The sequence below is a fragment of the Canis lupus genome, chromosome 19, assembly GCF_048164855.1.
Source record: "Canis lupus baileyi chromosome 19, mCanLup2.hap1, whole genome shotgun sequence".
Taxonomy (NCBI): domain Eukaryota; kingdom Metazoa; phylum Chordata; class Mammalia; order Carnivora; family Canidae; genus Canis; species Canis lupus.
Window position 1 is genome coordinate 2,394,376 of NC_132856.1, and position 26,482 is coordinate 2,420,857.

The 26,482-nt window shown below is 44.1% G+C and overlaps 1 protein-coding gene across 1 annotated transcript in view; it reads left to right on the forward strand.

Annotated features, from left to right (window-relative positions):
* The first annotated feature begins 16,486 nt into the window (after positions 1 to 16,486).
* Positions 16,487 to 26,482, forward strand: part of CHCHD6 (coiled-coil-helix-coiled-coil-helix domain containing 6) — a 248,861-nt gene continuing 238,865 nt past the window's right edge. Inside the window, exon 1 of the mRNA XM_072784859.1 lies at positions 16,487 to 16,675. Within this exon, the coding sequence (XP_072640960.1) occupies positions 16,589 to 16,675 (87 nt within the window). The 5' untranslated portion in view covers positions 16,487 to 16,588. The remainder of the gene's footprint in view (positions 16,676 to 26,482) is intronic.

The following is a 26,482-nucleotide window of genomic DNA, read 5'->3' on the forward strand; positions in this document are numbered from 1 at the left end:
ATAAAAAATAAGTAAATGTTATGATTTTATTAATTGAATGTGTTCCTTGTTTTAAATTTGAAATTAGACCATTTTGGGGCAGCTTGGGTGGCTCTTTTTAATCTTAAAAAAATAAAATAAATTAGACCATTTTTGTAGTATTATCTTTTAAAATTAAATTGATTGAGTTCTTGATTTTTTAAAATTTAGCAAATTCAATCCGTCTATTAAAAGACATCTCTGGAATTCAAGTGTGTGTTAAATTTTTTAAAAATATTTTATTTATTTATTAATGAGAGACACAGAGGAGGCAGAGACACAGGCAGAGGGAGAAGCAGGGTCCACCCAGGGAGCCCGATGTAAGACTCAATCCCAGGACTCCAGGATCACACCTTGGGTGGAAGGGAGGTGCTCAACCACTGAGCCACCCAGGTGTCCCTTGTGTTAAACTTTAGAAAAAAATCTGCCAATTTAAATCACTGCTTTACTGGAGTACAAGAAAAACCACATAATTGTTTTCATAGAGAACAAAAACAGTTTTGAAAATATTCCACATACATACTTTCATGATAAAAAAACCCCACAAAGCTTCTAGCAAATTAGGTTCTTTTGTAATATGATAAAGGGCATTAAAACTCTACAGTAATCATACTTGATAACAAAATAAAAAAGAAACAGTATTACTCTTTTTGCACTATTCAACCTTTTTATTGGAGATGCTAGCTAATACTATAATACAAGGGGAAAATGCTATTAACATTGGGAGAAAAAGAACAAAACCAAGATTATGTACAGACCAAATGATCACCTCCCTAGAAAATTCTCAAGAGAATCAATTGACAAACGAATAAGAGAGTTAAGCAGTATAGCCAGATATAAGATCAGCACAGAAAAATCGATAGCTTAATTACATACTAGCAAAAACCAATTAGAAAATGAAATGAGAAATGAACCCATTCTTAGAAACAACAGTCTATAAAATATCTAGAAACAAACTTAATGTCTACAAACTGTATAAAGAAAGTGACCAAAGTTTACTGAATGTCCTTCAATAAGAGTTAGTTATATCAGTTCTCCCATAAATTAATCTATAAATTCAATAGCATCTCAATAAAAATCTCAGTAAGATGATTAATGGCATAAGATGGTTTCTTTCCCTTGGAAGGAAAATTTCCAGAGGTAGTCAGGAAAGTTTGAAAAAAGAAAAACAACAAGGGATAATTTCCCTTGTCAGATATCCAAATATCTTATAAAGTTATAGCAATTAAATCAGTGGTAGATTCTTTATAAATAGCCAATGGATACAGAGACAAATCTAGACACATATTGTGTACATATGGAAAAAATAGTTTACTATGAAGTTGACTTTTTAAATATAGTGGTGTGGGGTGCCTGGGTGGCTCAGTCAGTCCAATGTTCTCCTGATTTCAGCTCAAGCCCATGATCTCAGGGTCATGGGATGGAGCTCCACATCAGGCTCTGTGCTCAGTGGGGGGTCTGCTTGAGATTCTTTCTCACCCTCTCCCAGTACCCCTCCCCCACTGTGTGTGCATGCATTCTCTCTCTCTCTCTCTCTCTCTCAAATTAAGTAAATCTTTTTAAAAAATAAATAAAAGCAACTTTAGTGGTGAAACAATGAAATATTGAATAAATGATAAGGGGAGAGCAATTAGCTAACTACATGGGAAAAAATCCTATATAGCATAATCCCATAGCATAATAAAAATAAATTATTAATGGTTTTAAAAGGTCAACATAAAACAAAACAGTTTACAATCTTAGTAGGAGATAATTCCCTTCTAATACATAAAATCAACAAACCAGAAAAGGGCATGACTTAGAGATTTGACTGAACACAAAATCCAGTTTGTCAAAAATAGCATAAAAGTAAAAGACAAGTGGTAGGCTGGGAGAAAATAGTTAAAACATCTGGAAAAAAAAAAGAGTAACACCTAGAGCATATACAGAGCTCCTATAAATCAATCATAAAAGGACCCAAACAAAACAAATAAGGTGGACAGAGGACATGAAAAAGTAATTCACAGATAAAAGAAATATCAATGACCAAAAAACAAATGTAAAGATGCTTTAGATATAATATTTAGGGAATTGTAACCAAAATTAAAACAATTTGGGTGATATGTGCCTGGGTGGCACAGTGAGTTAAGAGTCAGACTCTTGATTTTGGCTCTGGTCGTGGTCTCAGGGTCATAGGATTGAGCGCTGTGTTGGGCTCCACGCTTAGCATGTAGTCTGCTGGAGACTCTCTCTCCTTCTCCCTGCCCCTCCTGCCTATATGCTCTCTCTCTCTCGAATAAACAGATAAATCTTAAAAAAAAAAAACAAAAACAAAAACACCACTTTTTTCTCCATCACACTGGCAAAAATTAAACGGTAACACCTGCATTGGCAAAGGTGTGGGGAAAGGAGCATTCTCATACGTTGATGGTAGATAGAAGTGTTGATACAGACTTAGTGGCATCTGTGGCTTGCATCTACAGTTCCATTTTTAAGAATCTATTCTTTAGAAATCTTGCACAGGGGCACAAGGACACTCCTACGAAATGGTTCATTGTTGTGTGGTTTGTATTAGTCATGAAGATCCATCACAAGGGTGGGGAGGAGGGCATTAGTGGGTGGTGTGTCCAGTGAGTGGACAGCCACCACCAAGCCAGGATCTGCTTCCCCAGACAAGTGTGAAATCAGGAGGCCATTGCCCCCAGGGCTCCTAAAGGGCACTGTGTCCTCCCACGATTATTGCTGTGTGCTGTGGATGGCTTGGTTCCCTCCTGACCAGAGTTGTCATGTCTGAAGTGGGAACAATAACAATAATAATACTTACCACATCGATTGTTTGAGGATTAAACCAGACCACATCCAAACATTCCCCGAACTTCTTCCTATCTCCATCAGAAAGACTCGGAGATGGCCTGTCTGGTCAGGTAGCTCCGTGGAGATGAGCATGAGAGGAGAGCTCATGCCGGCTCAGCTGCTCCTCGTTAGAAACACTGGAGAAAAACACTTACCACTCCTCACCCTTTGGAATTGCTATTATCGTGACAGTGACAAATAGCATCAGGAGTCCAGTGGGAGGCTTGCTCCCACTTCTAGGTCCCCCCAGCAAGATTAGACAGGTGCCAACTGGGCATCCTGGCTCACATGCCTTTCTCAGGTCCCACTGTCTCCTGGTCCTCCCTGGTGCTCTGTCCAACATAACCCCTCTCCATCTTCTGCAGACCATTGCTCCCAAGACCCTTCCTTATCTCCCTGGGGGCTCCAAGGCCCTCTGGGCCCCAGCCCTACTGCAACATCACCACCTGCATGATACTATATTTGCAAGTCACTCTGCCACTCAGCAAATATTGATAATTCCTGTTGCATTTGAGACTGGCATGCATTGGATGTAGATTTTAATTCCAAAGATGGAATTAAATTTTTGGAATTTTTTAATTCCAAAAAGCACAAAATTGTGCAAGCCACTTGGGGGGTGGGTAGTATTCGGCAGCCTGTCTTGAAGCTTTGTTTGCAATGCAAACACAAGTTTTCTACTTTTGTTTAGCATGGCTGAGAAGAGGTGACAGAGATTTTTGGGAGGGAGGGTAAAGCTCCCCCAGCCACACTCTGGTGTGGCCCCTGCTCTAAGCAGGACTTAGTAATAGGCTTGAATGCAGAGAAGGTGACCTCCTCCATGCTCCTCACGCTGCTCTGAAGGAGGCAGCTTAGAGCTCCTGGGGACACAGGGGTGGGCCCCTCCCCAGCTAATTAATGCAAAAGCCTGGAAAACCATTTTGCCAAATAGGCAACTAGGATTACCACTGAGCTCTCCAAGATTCGTGTCAATTTGTACCTCTTGTTACTTCCTTAAACCTTGTGTGTGCATTTTAACAAATTCATCATAAACCGTGAACTGTAAGAGTCCCATGGCGGGGAGGGGTATGGCTCTGTGACTTTGCATTTGAGCTGCAGAGATGGAAGGAAACACCAATGGGGCCAGGAGCTGGAGGGCAGCTCCTCCCAGGCTGGGTGCCAGGATGGCTTCCCTATCAGGGCTGGTAGCCAGGGCTAGCAGGGTGCCAAACATCCTGGAGCAGTAGCCTTTCTTTCCCTTCCCCATGCCCTCACGTCTTCCTGGGCCTCAGACCCTGACTGCCACTGTCACATGGGCTGATAAACAGGCTGCCTTCATCCCAGTTCCTAAATCCCACATCTAAGGACTAGATAGGCCACACTCCCAGGGGTAGTATGCCAAGTCTAAGTGCAATCCTAGAAAGGGCCATGTCTTCTGAGATATTTGAACCACAGCTCAAATCCTCTCTCTTCCCCCTTCTACCTGTGTGACCTCAGGCAAGTCACAGCTCTTATCTGAGCCTCCTTTGGCAATTTCTGGGAATGATGAATAGCATAATAATAACTACTGATAATTGAGTGTTTCCTCTTTGCCAGGTACTGTTGTGTGTTCATTATATGTATTAACTCACACAATCCCTCATCAACCCTGTAGGGAGATTCTGTGCTTATCCCTGTTTTACAGATGGGTAAACTGTGGCATGGAGAGGTGACATCACTTACTGATCACACAGGTAGCTGGGATTAAAAGACAGATCTTTACCCTTAATCATTCACTTTCTCACCTCTCTAATCGTGAAGCAACTCACACACAGTAGGGAAGCTCATTTTTTGTTCATTCATTCATTCATTCATTCACTCACTCAAGGATTTCTTGAGTACCTACCCTGTGCCAGGCCCTGTGCTAAGTGCTGGAATTCAGTGATGAACGAAGCAGAGGCAGTCCCTCTTCTCGAAAGCTTCTATCTTAGGAGCTCTGTGTGTGTGTATGTTTGTGTGTGTGTGTGTGTGTGTGTGTGTGCGCTGATACAGGCGTGCACATGCCCAAACAGTGTGGTAGTATTGGCTAGAAACCAACCATAAACAAATAAGCAACAAAGACCCAGACAGTGATCTTTTTTTTCAGAAAGGAAGAAAATAAAATACAGGAGTGTGAGGTGGGAAGATGTGGCCTGGCTGGGGAGGTTGACTTCTGCAGAGGCTGCTTTTAGGCAACAGGCTTGAGCAATGGGAGCCTCAGTCAGGTAGAAGGGCCCACAGAGACCGCTGGCTGAATGCAAACAGGCTCTTTAGGCAACCCACCTCAGAATAGCCGTAGGCCCCAGCTGACCAATGGGCCACTTGCAACCTGGCACAGGTACCAAAACCCCAAAATTCCATGGGAACCCATGCCTCCTCACTCCTCCCCATAACTATAGTGCCCTATACCCTTACTGCTTCCTGGAAGACAGTCTATCGCTTGCTGTCCTGCCCACTGCTCCCTTTCAGTGTATTCAATAAACTTCCATCTCTTTGTTCTGCCTCAGTTGGATTCTTTTACCACCTGTGCTGCAGGCCTCCACCTGACTGGGTCACCTGGTAACACCAGAGGAAGAGCAAAAGGGGGGCATTCCTGGCCTGAGTGGCAGCAAGGGCAGGTCCAAGCGGGCAGGTCCCTGAGCACACTGTGGCTCTGGTTCCCAGCACTTGCCCAGCTCCAGTCCACCTGCCTTGCCCAGCATCCATGAGCTGTGGCAGTGCTCTAGACCACTCTGTAGCCCAGACTTTGTGAGCTTTTGATTGGCTCTGGTCGCCCACACCCCAAGCTGCTTGTGGCATGCTGGAGCTCATCAGGCTCCAATCAGATGCCTCCTGGAGCACGGCCAGAGACTGTGCTTGAAACAGGCCAGGAAGCCCAACCTCCACCTGGTACTGGCCCTGCCTTTTAAATTACAGTTGTGCATGAGTGTGTATGTGTGATATGTATAAAGGGAGACTAATTAGAAAAGAAATGGCAATCTGGCCAAGCAGTTTTCGAGACCTTTGTGAGTTCTGTGGCCCACCTCACTTTGTTGAGTCAACTTCTCTCTTTGCACTGAAATCCTTGGCCATCTATGGTCCTTGTCTCCCCACTCTCATCAGTTCTGCTCAGGAGGGGGGTGACCTTCCTGCAGCATGACTGCTGGGTTGTAGAGAATCCAGGCTCCAGGGAGCCTGATTCTGCCTGGCCCAGCTGGCTGTTCTGCTCGCTAAGCAGCCTTTCACAGGGCTGAACAGCTAAATCCAGGGTAGAAGCTGAAGCTGAAAACTCAGAGAAGTAGAATAGTAAATTAGAGCCGGGAAGCTGATCCTGACTTTCTGCTTGATCCACTTATGTGTTTCAGCTGATTCATTCCATCTGGAGGCTTTGTTTTGCACCAGGAGCTTCCTGGATTTTGGGAGAGCCAGTGGGGACCCAAGCCCAAGCAAGTGAGGGCCTGGGAACAATGGATGGAGCAGCTTCATTGTCTGGGTTTGCTCCCTTCCTTTCCCTGGTCGCACACAAATATGCTCACACTCATTCACAGTGATGTACCACACAACACACATTGCCCTGTACACCTGGGAGCCCCATGACAATCCAGTCCTGGCAGGAAACAGATGGCTGCTTAAATGGGGCACTTGAAGAGGCTTCAATAAAGGAATATTTATGAAGCTATGGGTGGGGTTATGGTTTTGGCAGGTGATGTGTCCAGCCCAGGAAATGATCCTGCTGGGCTAAAGCAGTAATGGCCATCCCGTCTCCTCTGCCAGGGCCTGGTTTACAGTGGGGTGTGATCCATGACTGGCCAATGCGACTCTAGGAGAAGATTGCCAATAGCTTCTGAGAAAGATTTCCCTTGAGCTAAGAGGGAGAGAGTCCTTCTTCCAGCCAACTGTGGTGGCTGGAAGATGCCTGGAACTGAGGCTTATGAGATCTTGACACGTGGGGACAGACAGACATCATCAACATGCTGAGCAGAGAGAAGGGAAGAGCCTTAATCATTGGTGGATCCAGACCCTTACTACTAAGTCCCCACAGAGAAGCACATGCTCCATGCAGGCAGGCCGATCACAAAGATAGAAGAGGACGAAACCAACAAGCATCACATGCCAAATTCCTGCTCAAAATTCAACCCATCATAGATGGACCAAGAGTGTCATGCTAATGAGTGTCTTTCCTGTGGAGACATGGCGCTGGGAAAAGGAGGTTCCCCTGACCAACGCTGTCAAGGGGTCAGGCAGGAATCAGGATGGTGCAGATCTCCCCAAAATTCAGATGGTAGTAGAGATCGAGTAGTGCTCTCTGTATTTTGAACAGGTTGTATTTCAGGGAGGGGCCTCATCATCAACCATTTCCAGGGCTACTCCAAAGACATCCTTCATTTTGGGGTCAAAGAGAGCTTCCCGAAGCACAGCTCGGACCAGATCCCACCCCAGCTCCAAAAATCAAGAGTTCTCTACTGACCACGGCCTCAAGGGTTGAACTATATACTTGGCACTCAGGCTTCCATCCTCGTGATTCAACCAAACTTTCCCCACCATGTCCTATTCCCTGGGCACTGTCACATTCTTCCCTATGTCCACCATTGGCCAACCATTCTCTAAGAGACGCATTCTTAATAACGGTTCCAGGGTGAATCTGGGGGAGGTCCATCTAGTCTGCTTGGAGCCAGACCTAAACACTTTTGCCTAAAACTACCTAATCTAGTTGAAAAGCACTAATGACCAAGGCAAACCTCTTATTGAAGATTACACAGAGATGGAGGAGAGGGTTCTATCACATAGCACAGACCAAAATCTATTCATCTGCCACTCTAAACCATAACCACCTTCCCCAAATTTCCTCTTCCTATAGGATGTCCCTCGTTTCCCCTTCCTTCATGCCAAACCACCCTACCTCCTTGAACCGAGCTGGCCCTGCCCCTACTCCTACCTCCACCTCTCAAAACCCACCCAGCTCAAAATCTTCTCAACCAAGTCCTCAGCAGCCAGCCTAAACAGGCTCTGTGGTACACATGCCACCAAATCCAGGTGCTTCTCATTCTTCAGACCTATGGGGGAGGGGATGGTGGGTATGAGGGGCTCAAGTCATGCATAAGAAGTCTGAGGTTCAGAAAGGCAAAGAGTCACAGAAATCTGGGAGGTGCTGCCCCACCAGTAGCACCCTGCTCCTTCAATGAGTCCTCTTGGTGGCTCCAAGACCGTGGGGCCGCCCAGTCCTCTGGGGAACACCTCCTTCAGGCCTGCGTGTGAGCCTCCTTAACTCCCACTGCTTTCTCACCGGGGCTCCGTTCTTCATCAGCGATTTCCAAACTTCAGCCCCAGGCCCCAGGAAATGAAGAAAGAAGAGCAGCCAAAACAACTTGCCTTCAAAGGTATATACATGTCAGCATCGCTGAGTGATTATTTCAGCACCCAGGAAACACCTTCTTAAGGCAGACTATCTACGGAATATGGTTACTGTACCGCAGCAGATGTACGCTGTTACTATGATCCACCTATTCACAAAATGGGCTGTGTGATTTTGTCTCAGTGTGGTATTTTAGCATCTGAAATTGGTCACTTATTATCAGTCATTTCTCTTACGTGGACCTTCCCAGAAAACACTAAGTGACCAACATGGTGTTCATTCATCAGCTGTGCTTACAGAGCACTCTCTCCACCCTCCTCCTCAGAGAAGACAGCACTTCCCAAGCCATCACAGGTCTGAAGGGGCCCACGTGCCTGAGTGGCCAGTGGGATGTGAATGAAAGTGAGGAGTCACCGAGGCAGGGAAAGCAGTGGTCCACTTCTCCAGTCTCTGAGGCCCACTCTCTTTTTTCTTTTTTTCCCCAGTCTTATTGAGAAATAATTGATATATGTGACTACAGAAGTTGAAGGCATATAGCATGATGGTTTGATTTACATACATTGTGAAATAATTACTATAATAGGTTCGGCTAACATCCATTTTCTCATACAGTTACAATAATAAATAAAGAAAGAAAAATAAAAGAAAAAATTTCTCCTTGTGATGAGAACTCTTAGGGTTTACTCTCTGAAAGACTTTCCTGTGCTATACAGTAATGTTAGTTAGCTGTAGGCATCACACTGTAAATGACATCCTTGGGACTTATTTATTTTAAAACTGGAAGTTTGTAGGTTTTCACCACCTTCTCCAATCCCCTCTCCTCCACCCTCCATCTCTGCTGACCACAACTCTGATCTCTTTTTCTATGAGTTTTTTTTAAAGATTCTCCCTATAAGTGAGAATATACAGAATTTGTCTTTCTCTGTCTGACTTATTGCACTTAGCATAATACCTTCAAGTTCCATCCATGTTGTTGTAAATGGTAGGATTTTCCCATTTTTTAATGGCTGAATAATATTCCATTGTGTGTGTGTGTGTATATATATAATATATATATATATATTATATATATATAATGACTTCTTTACCTATTCATCTGTTGATGGACACCTAGATTGTTTTCATCTCTTGGCTATAGTAAATATTGCTGCAGATATTTTTTCAAGTTAGTGTTTTCATTACCTTTGGGTATATTCCTAGAAGTGGAAATGCTGACCTCTTTGACCTCAGCTGCAGCGACTTCTTGCTAGACACGTCTCCAAGGCAAGAGAAAAAAAAGCAAAAATGACCTATTGGGAGTTCATCAAGATAAAAAGCTTTTGCACAGCAAAGGAAACCGTCAACAAAACTAAAAGGCAACCTACAGAATGGGAGAAGATATGTCTTATCAGATAAAGAGCTGGTATCCAAAATCTATAAAGAATTTATCAAACTCAACACCCCAAACCCAAAAAATCTAGTTAAGAAATAGGCAGAAAACAGGAACAGACATTTCGCCAAAGAAGGCATATAAATGGCCAACAGACCCATGGAAAAATGCTCAACATCACTCGGCATCAGGGAAATACAAATCAAAATCACAATGAGATACCACCTCACACTGGTCAGAATGGCTAAAATTAACAAGTTGGGGAACAACAGATGTTGGCAAGGATGCAGAGAGAGGGGAACCTTCTTACACTGTTGGTAGGAATGCAAACTGGTGCAGCCACTCTGGAAAACAGTATGGAGGTTCCTCAAGAAGTTAAAAATAGAACTACCCTGCAACTCAGCAATTGCTCTACTAGGTGTTTATCCAAAGGATACAAACATAGTGACTCGAAGGGGCACCTGCACTCCAATGTTTATAGCAGCAATGTCCAAAATATAGCAAAACTATGGAAAGAGCCCAGATGTCCAAAGACAGGTGAATGAATAAAGAATAAGGCTGTTCATATATATATATATATATATACACACATATACACATACATATATATAGATGAAGAAAGGTATATATATATTTATATATACCTATATATAAATATATATAAAATGAAGGTATATATATATATATAAATATATAATGAAATATTATTCAGCCATCAAAAGAATGAAATCTTGCCATTTGCAACGATGTGGATGGAACTACAGGATATTATGCTAAGCAAAATAAGTCAGTCAGAGGAAGACAAATATCATATGATTTCACTCATGTGGAATTTAAGAAACTAAACAGACGAATATAGGGGAAGGGAAGGAAAAATAAAATAAGATGAAAATAGAGACAGAGGCAAACCATAAAAAATGTTTGACTCTAGGAAACAAACTGAGGGTTACTGGAGGGGAGATGGGTGAGGGGATGGGGTAACTGGGTGATGGGTACTAAGGGGGGCAAATGATGGGTGTTATATGCAAATGATGGATCACTAAATTCTACCCCTGAAACCAATAGTACAGTATATGTTAACTAAATTCAATTTAAATAAAGAATTAGGAAAAAAAGTGGAAATGCTGGATCATATGGTAATTCTATTTTTAATTTTTTGAAAATCCTCCATACTATTTTCTATAGCGGCTGAACCTATTTATATTCCTACCCACAGTGCACATGGGTTTCCCTTCTCAGCATCCTCACCAGCATTTGTTAACTGCTTGTCTTTTGGGTGATGGCCATGAGGTAATATCTCATTGTGGTTTAGATTTGCATTTCCTTAACGACTAGTGATGTTGAGATTCTTTTCATGTATCTGTTTACCTTTTCTATATCTTCCTTGGAGAAGTATCTATTCAGGTATTTTGCCCATTTTTAAATATTTTTTAAAAAATATTTATTTATTTATTTATTTATTTATTTATTTATTTATTTATTTATGATAGTCACAGAGAGAGAGAGAGGCAGAGACACAGGCAGAGGGAGAAGCAGGCTCCATGCACCGGGAGCCCGACGTGGGATTCGATCCCAGGGTTCCCAGGATCGCGCCCTGGGCCAAAGGCAGGCGCCAAACCGCTGCACCACCCAGGGATCCCTTTGCCCATTTTTAAATTGGGTTATTTGGTTTCTTTGCTTTCGAGTCGTAAATAAGGCCCAATCTTGCCTTGCTAAGTTGACTAAAGCCCTGCTGAGTTGACCAAAGAAGCCAGTGTTCCAGATTGGCGTGGTTAAAGCATAGTGGAGCCTCTGACAGTCAGGATTGCCGAGTCCCGCACACCTACATTTTGCGCAGATGAGATGTGAAACATTATGGTGTTAACTCTCCCAAAATATTTTAGACTTTTTTTTTTAAATTTTTATTTATTTATGATAGTCACACACAGAGAGAGAGAGAGAGAGAGAGGCAGAGACACAGGCAGAGGGAGAAGCAGGCTCCATGCACCGGGAGCCCGACGTGGGACTCGATCCCGGGTCTCCAGGATCGCGCCCTGGGCCAAAGGCAGGTGCCAACCGCTGTGCCACCAGGGATCCCTATTTTAGACTTTTATTGAGGTATAATTTATATGTTATAAAATGCCTAGGTGTTAAGTTTACAGCTTGATGAGTCTTGATAAATGTATGTGTCATGTAGCCAATACCCTTAAATTTTGTTATCCTGTCAATTTCCATTCTCTTTCCCAGATAACAATGTTTTATAGTTCTCAGGGTACAAGTTTTGCACTTCTTTGGTTAAATTTATTGCTAAGTGTTTTATTCCTTTTGATGCTATCATAAGTGAAATCTCCTTAATTTCATTTTTGGATTGTTCATTGTGAGTGTTTATAAATAAGAACTGATTTTCGTATATTGACCTTCTATTCAACCTTGCTGAACTTGCTTATTAGCTCTGTTGAGTGTGTGTGTATGTGTGTGTATTCCTTAGGAATTTCTATATATAAGACCATGTCGTCTGCAAATAGAGATACTTCTTTTCCAATCTAGATGACTTTTATTTCATTTTCTTATCTTTTTGCCTTGGTTAGACCCTCCAGTGCTATACTGAGTAGAAGTGATGAAAGCAGACATCCTTGTCTTTTTTCTTGAGCTTATGGAAAAAGCTTCCTTTTGGCTTTTAACATGGACAAAGCAAATTACTTTTCCTACTTTTCCTCTTGATTGCCTCTGGAGAACCCAATCTAAGAGAAGCTAGCTCACACAAGACCCTCTCCAACACACCCTCTACACTAGCTGTCAAGGCATTAATTCCAAAACCAAAATCTTTCGATACAAATTGCTATCACTGACTTAACTCACTAAAGGCTGAGCTCTGGGTAAGCATTCTGTGCAATGTTCCTCATCACTCATATCTATCAGAAAACTTAGTGCAAAGATACTCAATAACATGGCTGGGGCAAAGGTCTAGATAGAGGCAGACTTCAACCTTGTACTCATCTCACATGATCATATCTCACTGCTCTCCTCGGGCCCTGTGCTGTTCTCCAGGTACCACATTGCTCAAGTGCCTCCTTGGCTAGAGTGAGATCACAGGGTCATCTCCAGATGAAGTCACAGTCAAGAAAGCCTGAGGAGGGAAGTATTTTTTCCCAAGTGCAGAATTTAATTTTCTTTCCTTCTTACTTATTATCCTGGAAAATCCAAATCATAGAAAGATTAAAAGAATAATATAATGGACTCTAATACATATTTCACCTGGATTCACCTATCATGAATTTTTTTTCTTAAACATTTGAATGCAAATTGCATAAATATGACACTCCACTCCCAAACACTTCAGCATGCATCTCCCAAGAACAAGAAAATAAGCATTAATTTGATAATATCACCTAGGACCTTGTTCCATATCTAAAACTTTCCCAATCATACCACGTCTTTGCTGTCGTTTTCACTTTTGTCATTTTTATCCAGGATCTCATCAAGATTCTCAGATGCAGTTCATTGTTCTGCTTCTTTCATCTCTTTTAAGCTACCTTTTCTTTGTTTTGTTTTTCGTGACGTTGACCTTTTGGAAGAGTCCAGGACAGTTGTTTTGCAAGAGGTTTCACATCGTGGATTTGCTTGATTATTGTTTTCTTGCGATTAGATTCAGGTCACACATTTTTGACAACAATACCCCACAGGATCTTTGTGTGTTCCTTATTGCATCACATGGGGACAGACATGAAGTCAGGTTGTCCTCCTCTTGGTATGCTAAATGTGACCAGATGGTTAAGGCAGTGACTCTCAGGTCTCATCATTGTGATACAGCTTTCCCTTTGTAATAATTAAGAAATCTCTGGTGAAACTTGCAGGTTACCTGAGTATCTTGTTCTCCAACCACTTTCACTCATTGGCGTTAGTATCCATTGATGAGTTTTGCCTGATTCAGTTAATTTACTGAGTCTTGCAAAATGGTGATTTTTAAATCTTACATTGATTTGCTGGCATTCTTTTTGTAAAACTTTCCCCTGCCCCTGCTCCCCTCCCTTTTAACACATGGACTGTTGGATTTAAGTTCAAATTGCTATAAGCTCAAATTGTCAAATTGTTATAAAGCTCAGATTTTTAAAGGTTGGCCAGTGCGGGGCAAATTTTTCTAACCAGGTCTCTTTTGGGAGACCTTCAAAAATATGTGGAGCATGTAGTGGATGCTTAAAGTTCCCCACCCAGGTTTTTTTACCAAATTTTTCTAACCAGGCACATTGTTGCACAGAAAGAAATTGGGTCTCTGTTGTAAGGAAGGATAGGGTGGGTACTGAGCAGCATCTAGTGGGCCTGTTAAAATACCCCCCCCCCCCCCCCCCCCCGCAGAGCTACACTTTCCTGAGCCTCACAGTGGGGCAGTAACTCTGGATGATTTCCAGGACTAGATGAATTAATCCTGGATTAACCGCCCACAAGGTGCTCCTGTCATAGAACCAGGCACCAAGAAAGCCTTCAAAAAATATAAATCACCCCTCCATTCTTTTCCTTTGCATCCCTGTGCTATTGTCTTTATTCAAACTCTCATCCTACTTTGGATTTATAATGTCATGTTATCTTCCCCCATTTGCTTGTCAGTTTTCTCAACTGTGAAACAGGAGTACATAACTTATTGGGTTGTCATGAGACTTAGCTTGGCTGCTGACACCATAACCCCCACTCCAGGTCTTGTGCAATTCTGATTCTCTCCTGGGATGTTGCACACAGTGGCGGCGGGGGAGGCCACATACAGTCTCAAGCTCAGGCATGTGGTTCTGACTCTCATTTTGCAGAATCAGTTCAGTGTGTTATTTCACCATCTGACCCAGAAGTGAAATCCATTCCTTTCTCAACTTTTCACAAGCCTCCCTCCACAGCCATAGGTGTTTGAGTGTTTGGGAGACCTTCAAAAATATGTGGAGCATGTAGTGGATGCTTAAAGTTCCCCACCCAGGTTTTTTTACCAGCTGGTGGGGCCATCCCCCAGCGTCTGGTTGTGGCTATTGACAACTCACAGATGCCCCCTTCACTGGGGAATTGTGCTGGGCTGCCAATAATTGACTGACATGGGGGACAGAAGGCCTGTCCCCTTGTTGTAGGATGAGGCTAATTCTGTATTTAATTTGTTCTCCAGAGCCTTGCCCCCACCCAGCCCTGCCTAGCATTAGGTGGAAGCCAGTCTCCAGCTTTGACCCCACTTCATCCTGTTCTCTTACTTTCTTTCTCCTGAGGCACCTTCCAATAAGCCACTTGAGCCAGAGTCACCTTCTCCCGCTCTGCTTATATGGAAGAAATGGAGGACAGAAAGGAAGGAGAGAGATTTACAAATCAAAGTATTTTGAATGGAAGTAGCAGATATCCTTGTTCATAAAAATCCTCTGGCCCTACCTCTGGAATGTTCATTGGCTTCCTAATTCTCATTGGTCTCTCTCATTCACTCTCTCCTCCTCACTCCTTCTTTTCCAGGTTCCCAAAAGCAGCTCCAAATGACTCTTGCTATTTCATGTAGCAATTTAGGGTTTCTCAGTTCAAGATTTCAAACTCAGCTCCAGGGGCAGCCCCGGTGGCGCAGCGGTTTAGCGCCGCCTGCAGCCCAGGGCTTGATCCTGGAGACCCTGGATCGAGTCCCACGTCAGGCTCTATGTATGGTGCCTGCTTCTCCCTCTGCCTGTGTCTCTGCCTCTCTGGCTCTATGAATAAATAAATAAAATAAAAATCTTAAAAAAATATTAAAAAAAAAAAAACTCAGCTCCAGGCCCACTTTGTAAATCAAAGCCATTTAGCAACTTGGTTGAACAAAACGAGGCTTCATTCAATGTCACTATGGCTATAATTCACAATCATTTGTGTTCCTCCACTACACATATGATCCTGTGTAAGCATAAACACAGTGCTTGATACACTGCCCTGAATGCATGACATGTATGCTCCCTGACCAATGTTTCCTCAATGCTTATGAGCATTCACCGTCTTAACAGGGTATTTAGAATAAATCTCTGGGGATCCCTGGGTGGCTCAGCGGTTTAGCGTCTGCCTTTGGCCCAGGGCGTGATCCTGGAGTCCCAGGATTGAGTCCTGCATCGGGCTCCCTGCATGGAGCCTGCTTCTGCCTCTGCCTGTGTCTCTGCCTCTGTGTGTGTGTCTTTCACGAATAAATAAATAAAATCTTAAAAAAAGTAGACTAAAACTCTGACCTGCCTATAAGGCCCTAGTGATGTGAGACGTTCCTGCTCCCTTCACCTTCTTGCCTCTGGCTCTCTTCTGCTCCCTTGCACTTCTCAGTCGTGTGGCTAAGCCCTGTATTTCTTAAATGCGGCAAGGTCTTCTTTGTCTCAGGGCCTTTGCACTGGTTGTTTCCCAGCCAAGTGCTTCCCTCATCTTCTCCTGGCTAACTCCTACTTATCCTTATGTCTCAATTCAAATCCTTCTTTCTCATAGAGGTTGCTCTGGTCTGTCACATTAGAGACCCCCTCCTACTAGTTTCTCACGGGGCATTGTGATAGTCTTTTCCATTTCTGGCACTTGTCACAGTGGTTAGTAAGCTTATTTATGTGCTTGCTTGTTTGTCTTTTCATTTGTTCCTTACATTAGGTCTAAATCTCACGAAGGCAGGACGTCTTGTTCCCCACGGCTGGTTCAATGCTTGCTCCGTCTTGGTAAGCGCTGCTCAAAAGGGGTTTGCTGAATGAACCAAGGTCGCCCTCGCATGGCTGGCTCAACTCCTCGGGGGGCTCCCGGCCTTTCAACATCGCCCCCGGCTCTGCTTCAAGGGCGATCTTCCCCTCCCCTGCCTGCTGCACTCCAACACGCTTCCCACCGCCCGGGCGCCACGCCTCCGACGGGCAGCCCCGGCGGTCCAGACTACAACCCCCACAATGCCCCTCAGGCACGCGCCGCAGGATTGGCTGAGCTGGCAGCGGCGGCCAATAGGACGGGGTCTTGTTGGCTTGTGCCGCACCCGAGTCCCGGGCAGCGCGGGGCGCGCAGGGAGCCGCAGCCCGGCGTCCGCCCGGTTGCTCTGGAGCCGGGTCGCGCGGCCGCCCGCCCGCTCTCCTCCTGCCATGGGGAGCACCGAGAGCTGCGAGGCCCGCAGGGTGTCCTTCGGGATGGACGAGGAGGAGCGGGTCCGGGTGCTGCAGGGCATCCGGGTGAGCGGGCCGCCGGCCGGCGCGACGAGCGAGCGCGGCCTGGGCCGGGTGGGCGTGGGGGGCGCGGGCCGGCCTGAGGGAGGGTCGGGCCGGGGGCGGGCGGGCGCGCCTCGCTCGGTGACCCTCCCGGCGCCGCGGCGGCGAGCGTCCGCCTGGGACGCGGGGCCCGAGGTCCGGGGGCTGCCCGGGGCCGCCGTCCGGGAGAGGCCGCCGTCGCAGCCCCGCTGGCCGAGGCCGAGGCCGAGAGCGGGGAGGGGAGGGGAGGGGAGGGGGCCCCCTGCACCTGTGCAGCTGCCGTTGCCGGGCGGACCCGGGCGGACCCGACTCTCCGCACTGCAGCTCTGGGCCCAGACGCCTGCAGGCGTGGACGCTCCCCGCTCACCGACGCCGCAGCCCAGGAGCAGTTAGACGTTGTGAATCAGATCACAAACCCCCCTGCTCCCCTCACCCCCGCCCCGCGGAGGCCTGGCGCTTTCCAGACCAAGAGGGGCCACCTCCCTGCCCGACCAGGCCGCCGCGTGTGGCCGCCCCTCACGCCCCGCCCCGCCCCGCGCCCCGCCCCGCGCCCCTCCGACTGCGCGGCCTTCCGACTGCGCGGCGTTGGCCCGGGCGGCTCCAGGGGCGGCTCCAGGGGCGGCTCCAGGGGCGGCTCCAGGGGCGGCTCCAGGCGTTCACCGCTGCGTTGGCGGTTTCTACTCCCCCAGCTTTTCCTGGATCTGCCTCTTGTTGGCGGGGTGAGGATCATCCGAGCATTCTTCGGTGACCAGTCTTCTAAAGTAGCCCCCTCCCTCCGTCACACGTGGTTTTTCCTAGTAGGCGTGAGTCACCATTGGAAACTTGATTACTTATTGTGTTTCCCACCACGTGTAAGCTCCTTGAGGCTAAGCTTCATTTCTGAGTCACGACTCCATCCCCAGAACCTAGGAGAAGTCTAAAAGCAGCCCACATTTGAGTGCTTAGTGGGGACCATGGGTTCCACTGAGTCCTTTACAGGCAACCTCTCATTTACTTTTCAACAGCCCGGTGAGAGAGGTAGAACACTGTTTGCCCATTTTGCAGACTAAGGACAGATTAGACACTGAGAGATGACGTAACTCCGCCCAGGTCAACAAGAGGAAGAGCTGCGATTGAAGCAGGCCAACCCCAGGGCCTGTTGATTGAATGCTGCACTTCATGCACTTGTGCCTGGCACATTGTGGTTTGTAAATGATTGTTGGGTGGCTAAATGGATAAGCCCAGTGAAACAGCCACCAAATCCAAACAAAATGCAGAGCTGAGTATAGGCGAATTAGAGAGTAGCTCAGAAAAAGACATCAGGAGGTCTGACTCCCAGGCAGATGCTTATTAGCTATGTGGCCTTGGATGAACAACTTCTCTTTTGAGTCTCAATGACCACATTCTTAAGAAAATTAGGGGAGGCTGTATAATCCCAGGTACTGCCTAGGATAAGATGAAGATGTATATGGAAGTGTTTAGAAGTGCTTGTGTTTTGTGATGGCCTCTGTTCTTAGTCTAGTCTAGTGCTTAGCACAGTGGGTGCTTGCTAGATGTTATCTAGTCTTGACCTGGCTCCAGAGAAGACAAAATAGGGAGCAGATGGCCCATGTTTGAAGGTTGAGAAGTAGGAGCCTGAACTGGAATTTAGAAGAACACCCTTGGCTCTGTTTGGGGGCTCTCACCTTTGTCACCTGGTATCCAGTGTTTGGGAAGTTTGGAAGGTTAGGTCAGTCAGGGTCTCCTGAGATTCAAGGGGGTCCTTTTGAAGGTGAGTTCCTCTGAGTTGACAGAAGATCATTTTGGGGGCCATCGTATCAGACTACTACATTTTGTTTCTAGTGCCCTTAACAATTCTGCAAAGTAGAAGTTCTTGTTAAAGATGGAGAGTCAGGCTTAGAGCTGTTAAAGAATTTGTTCAGAGCGTTACCTGATTGGCTGATGGGGCTTGAGTCCAGATCTTTTGAGTGCAAGAAACAGCCTTTTCTCACTACTCCAGGCTCCTTTCCTAAGTAATAGGCAAGGCAGCCTGAAAATTGTGTGTCACAGCCTCTGCCTGTTCTGACAGTACTGGTACCCCACTTGTTTTCTCCCAGAGACTGTTGAAGCTGAAGGGAGCTTTGGTGACTGAATGCTGGGCAGATTCATCAGAGAGAAGAATGACTTGCCCAGAGTATGGCCCCATACTATGAGAGCTCCTTCTTCTCCTTCTTCTCCTTCCTCTCCTTCCTCTCCTTCCTTCCTCTCCTTCCTCCCTTCCTTCCTTGCACTTTTGTGCCTGGTTTTGGGGAGGGAGATTTGAAAAAGGAAGTGATGGTAATGAAGTGTTTGGTGTAGGGGTTTTTTCTACTAGCAGAGTTACTTGAGGGTTGGAGAGTCCACCTTCTCCTTAAGCAGGCAAGTAAAAATCAGTAGAGATTGTTAGATGAGCCAAATGAGAAGTTACTTTAATAGAAGGTAGATGCCAGAGAAGAGTATCTGCCCCAGGTTCTTCAGAGAAAGTTAAATATTCTTAAAGACACTCATATTTAATCCCCAGGCCCTGATCTTGGAAAGTGCTCTAGTTTCCTTAAGATTCAGTTCTAGGGCCTTGCTACTTTGCAATTAATTTGCATAAATTTACATATTGAGTTCAAGCCCTAATTCCAAGGAAGGTAAAAGAAATTTAATTAATGCAAAATGCTGCAATTATATTCAACTGCAGTTTTCAGAGCAAGCATGTGTGAAATACATAAAGATTACTTTTTATCCAGTCTATTTAACCTCATCCTCCAATGAGAGAAGGTGCATGCATGGTCATAATGTCCTGTGTGTGCCCACTTTTCCTCTTTGCCCCATGTAAACAGCCATATTTGGTAATGCAGATAAAGTTGGTTGCTTTTCAACATGTAGACTCACTGTTCTCCAGCCTTTTCCCCTTCCAACTGCTGCCATTCTTTCCAAGTCACTTGCTGGCCTGCTGCATGATCCTTATGTCCCCAGGCTCATTACGCTCTCAGGGCTACATCACATTTACCATTATCCATTGTTTTCCATGAGGCAAGTTTGGACCACTGCTTTAGGGGAGGACCAAGGAGGATGTAGAAAGATGCACAAGAAATAGTCCCCAAACATGCCATTGCCAGAGAAGCCCTATGCCTGAGCACTGCCCCACTAGCCCCCACTTAACCTGTCACCTCAATAAATACGAACACGTTACTTGTTAGGTACTGGGCCTGGCCTTGCAGAGACAGTAAGGGATGAACGAAGCACAAGATCCTCGCCCTCATGGAAACCTCAGCCCAGTAGCAGGAACAGACCAAAAGGAAGAAAAAGTCAAAAGAATAAAAAAGCACTGCAAGTGTGCTGAAGGAAACAAAAGTGTGCAAAGTAACGGGGACTCCCCATTGGAGGTGGGACGGCAGACACTGCCACCCTGAGGAGGGGACACTGAAGATGCACCAGAGCCAGCCGTGAGAAGTGTGGGCTGAGCTGTGTTTTCTGAGCACTAGCTCAGACCTTCCCCTCGCTGACCTTGTGAGCTGTTCTCCCCATCTCAGATAGGACACAGGTTCAAGGAGGTGAAGTAACCCAAGGTCACAGCTGGTTAGTGGTAGAGCTGGAGGCTAGACCTTCCAGCTCCACAGGCCATGTACTTGGCAGCCACACTGGGGTTGGGATGTGGAGGCTGAACAGGGGATGGACTCTGAGTGCCGGGGAAGGCTGTCTATATGTTTCCTTGGAGGCAACATTGCAAGTCTATAATTAGGAGTGGCGCTTTGGAAAGATTATTCAGTGATGGTGATTTTTCTTTTTATTTATTTATTTTTTTAAAAAAGATTTATTTATTCATGAGAGACAGAGACACAGGCAGTGGGAGAAGCAGGCTCCCCGCAGGGATCCCAAATGTGGGGACTCTATCTTGGATCCCAGGATCATGCCCTGAGCCGAAGGCAGACACTTCAACCACTGAACCACGCAGGTGTCCCTCTTTTTTTTTTTTTTTATAGCGTTTTTGAGATGTCTTTTACATGTAAAATTCAACCTTTTGATTTTTAGAAATTTAGAGTTGAGAAACTGTCACCACAATTGGATTTAAAAAAAAAATATTTTATTTATTTATTCATGAGAGACGCAGAGGGAGACAGAGACACAGGCAGAGAGAGAAGCTGGCTACTCCTGGGGAACCTGATGCAGGATTCCATCCCAGGAGCCCGGGATCACGACCTGAGTCAAAGGTGGATGCTCAACCACTGAACCGCCCCGGTGTCCCACCACAATTGGATTTTAAAACATTTGTTCACAAGACCTAAAAAGACCCTTTGTGCCTATTTGCAGTCGCTCCCCACTCCCATACCCAGCCCCAGGTAACCACTAATCCTTCTGTTGCTATAAATTTGTTTTTTCTGGACATTTCATATAAATGCACTCCTGCATCTTTTATGTCTGGCTTCTTTCACTTAACATAATGTTTTTGATGTTGGCTTGTTGATATAGCATGTTATCAGTAGTTTGTGCCTTTTTATGGGTGAGTAGTGTTTCATTGCCAGGCTGTGCTGCATTTTGTTTATCCAGTCATGAGTTTATGGACATTTGAATTGTTTCCGGGTCTTCACTGTTAGGAATAATGTTGCTGTGAACACTTGTATACAAGCTTCTTTTCTGTGTGTGTATGCGTGTGTGTGTACATATGTTTTCCTTTTTCTTGGATAGATACCTAAGGGTAGAATTGCTGGGTCATTCAGTTTACGAACTTGGTGAGTTGTTAGGTTTAACTTTTCAAGAAACTGTCAAACTATTTTCTAAAGTGGTTCTACTATTTTACATTCCTACTGGCAGTAGATGAGGGTTCCATTTTCTTCATATCCTCACCAACACTTGTTATTGTTTATCTTTTTAATTATAGCCATTTGAATGGGTGGGAAATGGTATTTCATTGTGATTTGAATTTGTATTTCCCAAGTATCTAATCATGTTGAACATTTTTTCATGGCCTTATTTGCCATCCATATATTTTCTTTGGTGAAATATGTATTTGAATCTTTTGCCACTTTTCCTAGGGTTGTCTTTTTATTATTGAGTTATAAGATTTCTTTTGCTGGATACAGGTCCTTTATCATATTATACATTGTAAATATTTTTTCCCAATATATGGTTTGTCTTTTCATTTTCTTAATGGTGTCTTTGAAGTGCAAACGTTTGTAATTTTGATGAAGTTTAATTTATCATTTTATTAATTGTCCTTTTGGTGTCATAGCTCAGAAATCTTTGCCTAACCCAGGGTTATGGATCTTTTTTCCTATATTTTTTCCTAAGAGCTTTGTAGTTTTGGCTTTTATGTTTAGTTCTATGATACATTTTGAGTTAATTTTTATACATGTTAGGAGGTAAGGCTTTAAATCAGGGGTTGGCAAAGTTTTTCTGTAAATGATTGGTTGGTAAATACTTTCTACTTTGCTGACAAGAATGTTTTCTCACTGCTACTCAACTCTGTCCTGGTAGCCACAGTCAGTATATAAACAAATGGGTGTGACTATGTTCTAATAAAACTTTATTTATAAAATCAAGTGTGGGGTTAGATTTGGTTCAAGCATTATAATTCATCGAACCTTGATCTAAATCCATCTTTTTTTGCATGAAAAGTCTAAAATTTTAAGACTTTATTTTCAAACTTTATTTCAAACTAGTTGAAAAGACTGCCCTTTCCCCATTGAATTAACTTGGGACCTTTGTGAATATCAGTTGACCGAAAACATAAGGATTTATTTCTGGACTTTCAATTATGTTGACAGTTCCGTTAATCTGTATGCTATATGTCTATCTTTATGCTAATACAACACTGTCATTATTGTAGCTTTGTAGTAAGTTTCAAAACTGGGAAATACAAAAATACCAGGTTTTTTTGTTGTTTGTTTTTTATTAAGATTGTTTTGGATGTTCTGAATTCTTTGCATTTCCATATACATTTTAGGATCAGTTGGCAACTTCTCTGAAAAAAAAAAGCATATGAGGATTTTGATGGGGTTTGTATTGAATCTGTAGATTAACTTGGGGGGAATTGTTGTTTTAGCAAAATGAAGTCCTCTGATCTATGAATATGAAATCTCTATTTATATCTTTTAAAAACTTGTTTCAGCAATGTTTTATACTTTCAGTGAGCAGTCTTACATTTTTTTCCTAAATTTATTTTTAAGTATTTTATTCTTTTTGATGCTATTATGAATGTAATTATTTTCCTAATTTAATTTTTGAAGTCTTCATTTCTAGTATGTAGAAATATAATTGATTTTTGTGTTTTGATCCTGTATCCTGCAACCTTGCTGAAATCACATATTTAGTAGTATTTTCCTGTGGATTCCTTGTGATTTTTATATAGGTAGGATCGTGGTGACTGCAAATAAGGAAAATTTTCCTTCTTCCTTTCTAGTCTGGATGCCCTTTCTTTGATTTTCTTCCTTTATTGCATTGCCTAGAACCTTCAGTACAGTATTGAATAGAAGTGGTGACAGTGATGCCTTTGCCTTTCTCCTGACCTTAGATAGAAAACATTCAGAGTTCCACTATTAAGTATGTTAGCTGTAAGGTTTTCTTAGTTGCCTTTTATAAGGTTGATGATTTTATCTTTTAATATTCGCAATTATGTCTTCCTCTCTGTTACTATATTCTGTTTTTTGTTTGTAGTTTCTTGGAGTGCAAAGACTATATATTTCAGAGTCTGGCTCATTAATATGTGTGTGTTAGATTACATGCTTGGATTAATGAACTGATGATCCTTCTTTTGCCTAACTGTGATCTTTGACATTTGCACATGAGAATTTTATTCTTCTACTTGTTATATTTCCAAGCTTTAATACAAACTTATCCTAGTTGTATGCAGCAAACTTCCTTTTCACATTGGTATTGCGCAGTGATAGGCTTCTTGAGTCTCAACATGAATATTGATGCTCCTTATCAGATTGTTTTATGTCGTATCCTTCACGGGGTTCCCAGGTGGCTCTGTTGATTGGGTGTCTGACTCAGTTTTGGATCAGGTCATGATCTCATATGTTGTGATATTAAGTCCTACCTTGGACTCCATGCTTGGCATGGAGTCTGCTTGAAATATTCTCTCTGCCTGCTCTTCCCTCCATTCTTGCATGCGTGTTCTCTCTCTCTCACTCTTACAAGTAAATAAATCTTTATATTGCACCCTTCATCTTAGTTGATTGCTTAGAAGCAGCTGGTGAGCAAAGTGTCTCAAAGTCCTGACCTTGGACTCTGACACTCAAACCAGTAAGTCTCTCTCCTTATATGCAAGGTGGACCTCTTCAGCATAGGTGCTTTGAAGGAGTTGAATCATAAGTCCTCCCCAGACATCCCCAGCTTTAGCACTCTATCTGGCTAACCATATGGGGGAATTGTAGTTAATGGGGCCACCATAGGAATTGCCAATTTGGAAAGTCAGGAAATGAATGACCAATTTCCTTACACTTTCCTGTGAATGGTGTGTGGATCTGGATGTCAGGTCCAGCAAGCATTGCTGGCACACATTGCGTGCCATTCCTTGGGTGAGGTGCTATCCCAGGTGTTGTTGTTGTTGTTCTTCTTCTTCTTCTTTTTGATGTTCTTTTTGATGTTTCCGAAACATTACATCCGACACATGGTGAGAGATACCAGGAAACAAAGTGGAGCCAATTCTGCAGGGAAGCAGAGCACTTTAAGTTTCTCTACTTTTCCACCTTCGGCTGCTGAGGAGTAGAGGATCATCTTAAAGACAGATGAAGACTCGGGTACCTGTGTTGGACATTTCTTTAGTGCCCTCTATTCATCTGGCTCAGGGGTTCCCAAACTCACTGCGTTTGAGGACAGTAAAGGGCTGTGCATACAACCATGCTATACTTTAGGGGCAGATTTAGCAACTATCAAGGGTTTTTTGAACATCCTTTAAATTTTCTCTTGATAGTACTATAGTGGATAATAATGACATTTAAATGGTATAAGAGTTAGGGTGATTTCTATCTTACATTTTTTTTCTGATGTTTGACTATAACCCGTGTGTAAGATGAAATCCCATCCTGATAATGCTCCCTAACTGTGTCACAATATGGTGTTGAATATCTTTCTCTGTAAAAGTGAAACCTATAAAGTCATGTAAATATAAGGATAGTTGTTAACGCTAACTCTTACTAAGTCATCTTGGGTCAGTTCCCTCATTTGGGAAGTAAAGATACTGCACCAGAAGCATCTTTGATCCTTCAGGTTTCCAGTCTACCTTTCCCACCTCTTGGTGGGGGGGTCACTGCACGCTCTTCTGCAGCAGCTCTGGTTTCCAGATCAAACCTGCTGGCTTTACTGTTTCCCTGCCGCTGGTGGAGGCTTCAGAATGTTTCCTAGTTGAGCCCTCTCCCTTCTGCACCTGGCTGTGGCCATTCTCTTTCATTCTCATTCGTGAGCTGTTGACTTTTGGATTCTAAATATGACTTTTGGACACCCAGAGGTGTCCCATTGCATATCCCATGGGTGCGTGTAATTCACTATACCCACTGGAACTCACCTGCATCCCCTCTGCTTCCCTCAGAATCACTTATTTCTTTTGCTACAGATGGCTCTAGCCAGCCAGTCCCTCAGCCAGAAAACTGGGTCCCATGTTCCTTTTTTTCTCTACATTTAATGACAGATCTTGCATTTTCCCTTCTATTTCTTTGTTTTTGCCTCTCTTTATCCTTGCTTACCCTTTATCTTTTTCTGGTCCATTCCATCTTCCCTTGACCATCTGATAAATTGTTTCTTTTCCCAAAAGACTTGCCTCCCACCAATCTATACCTCCTAGTGCTAGCAGGGTAATAAAAAACCCCATAAATTTTACTTTTGAACAGGTTTCAGGCAAATGGTAATAAAATTCAGGCAGTTCCAAAGGAGGCACATAGGGAAAAAGTTCATCTCCCTTCCCACTTGTTTCATCTGACTTGCCCTCTGAGGCAGTCACCCTTACCAGCTGGGTGCATCGGTGATTGTGCAGAGTTAAAGCTAATTATGTCACTCCCTTGGGTTAAAGGCACATTCTGGGGCCTGGCTTATGGTGCCCTGTTTGTGTGGGGCTACTTGCTGCCTTTCATTGCCCATGTTGGCTGGGAAGACACCTGCTCCTGCTGCACTTGGAACTGCTTCGTGCTTCTGTGCCTGTGGTTCTGTTCTTTGCACTATTTTCTCTTCCTGTGACTGGCCAAATTCCTTGTCATCCTCAGGTCCTATTCAGGTGTTACCTTCTGAAAGTCACCCTCAGTGATGTCACTCACTCACTCTGGATTGTCCCTGTCCTGGGTCTTGAGGACTTGGTGCTCACCTCCCAGTACTTACTGCTTAGGCAGAGCTAATCTCTTCCTTGCTTCCTCCCTTGCTGCCCTGTGAGTAAGGGCTTCCTCAGCCCTTCTTGCTGCTGTGCCAGGGTATTCTATATGAAGAGGAGATTGTGACTGATGCCCTGCCTATAGTCCTATCTGTTTGTTTTTCTGTCCCCAGTACCTAGCCCAGAGCTGGTTTTTCTTACTCCAAACCGTAAGTCCAGAAACTTTGTGGTATTAATTGATCTGAATTGATTGCCAACATTTCAAACTTGGAGGCTTTACGTAAATCCAATTTTTAGCTCTTTGGGGGAAGAACTGGAAGTCTAGTCCACGTTCCCATATGGCGATACTTTCCTGGAGGTGCAAGGTAGCTGCCCTCTTCAGGGGGCCTAGACTCTCATCACTGTCCCCACCATGTTGTCCTTGCACTTTTTTTTTTCCATTACCAGGCCCATTCTATTAATTTTGTCACTTGCCTCATGCCTGTAGACATTTGTATTTGCCATGCTTG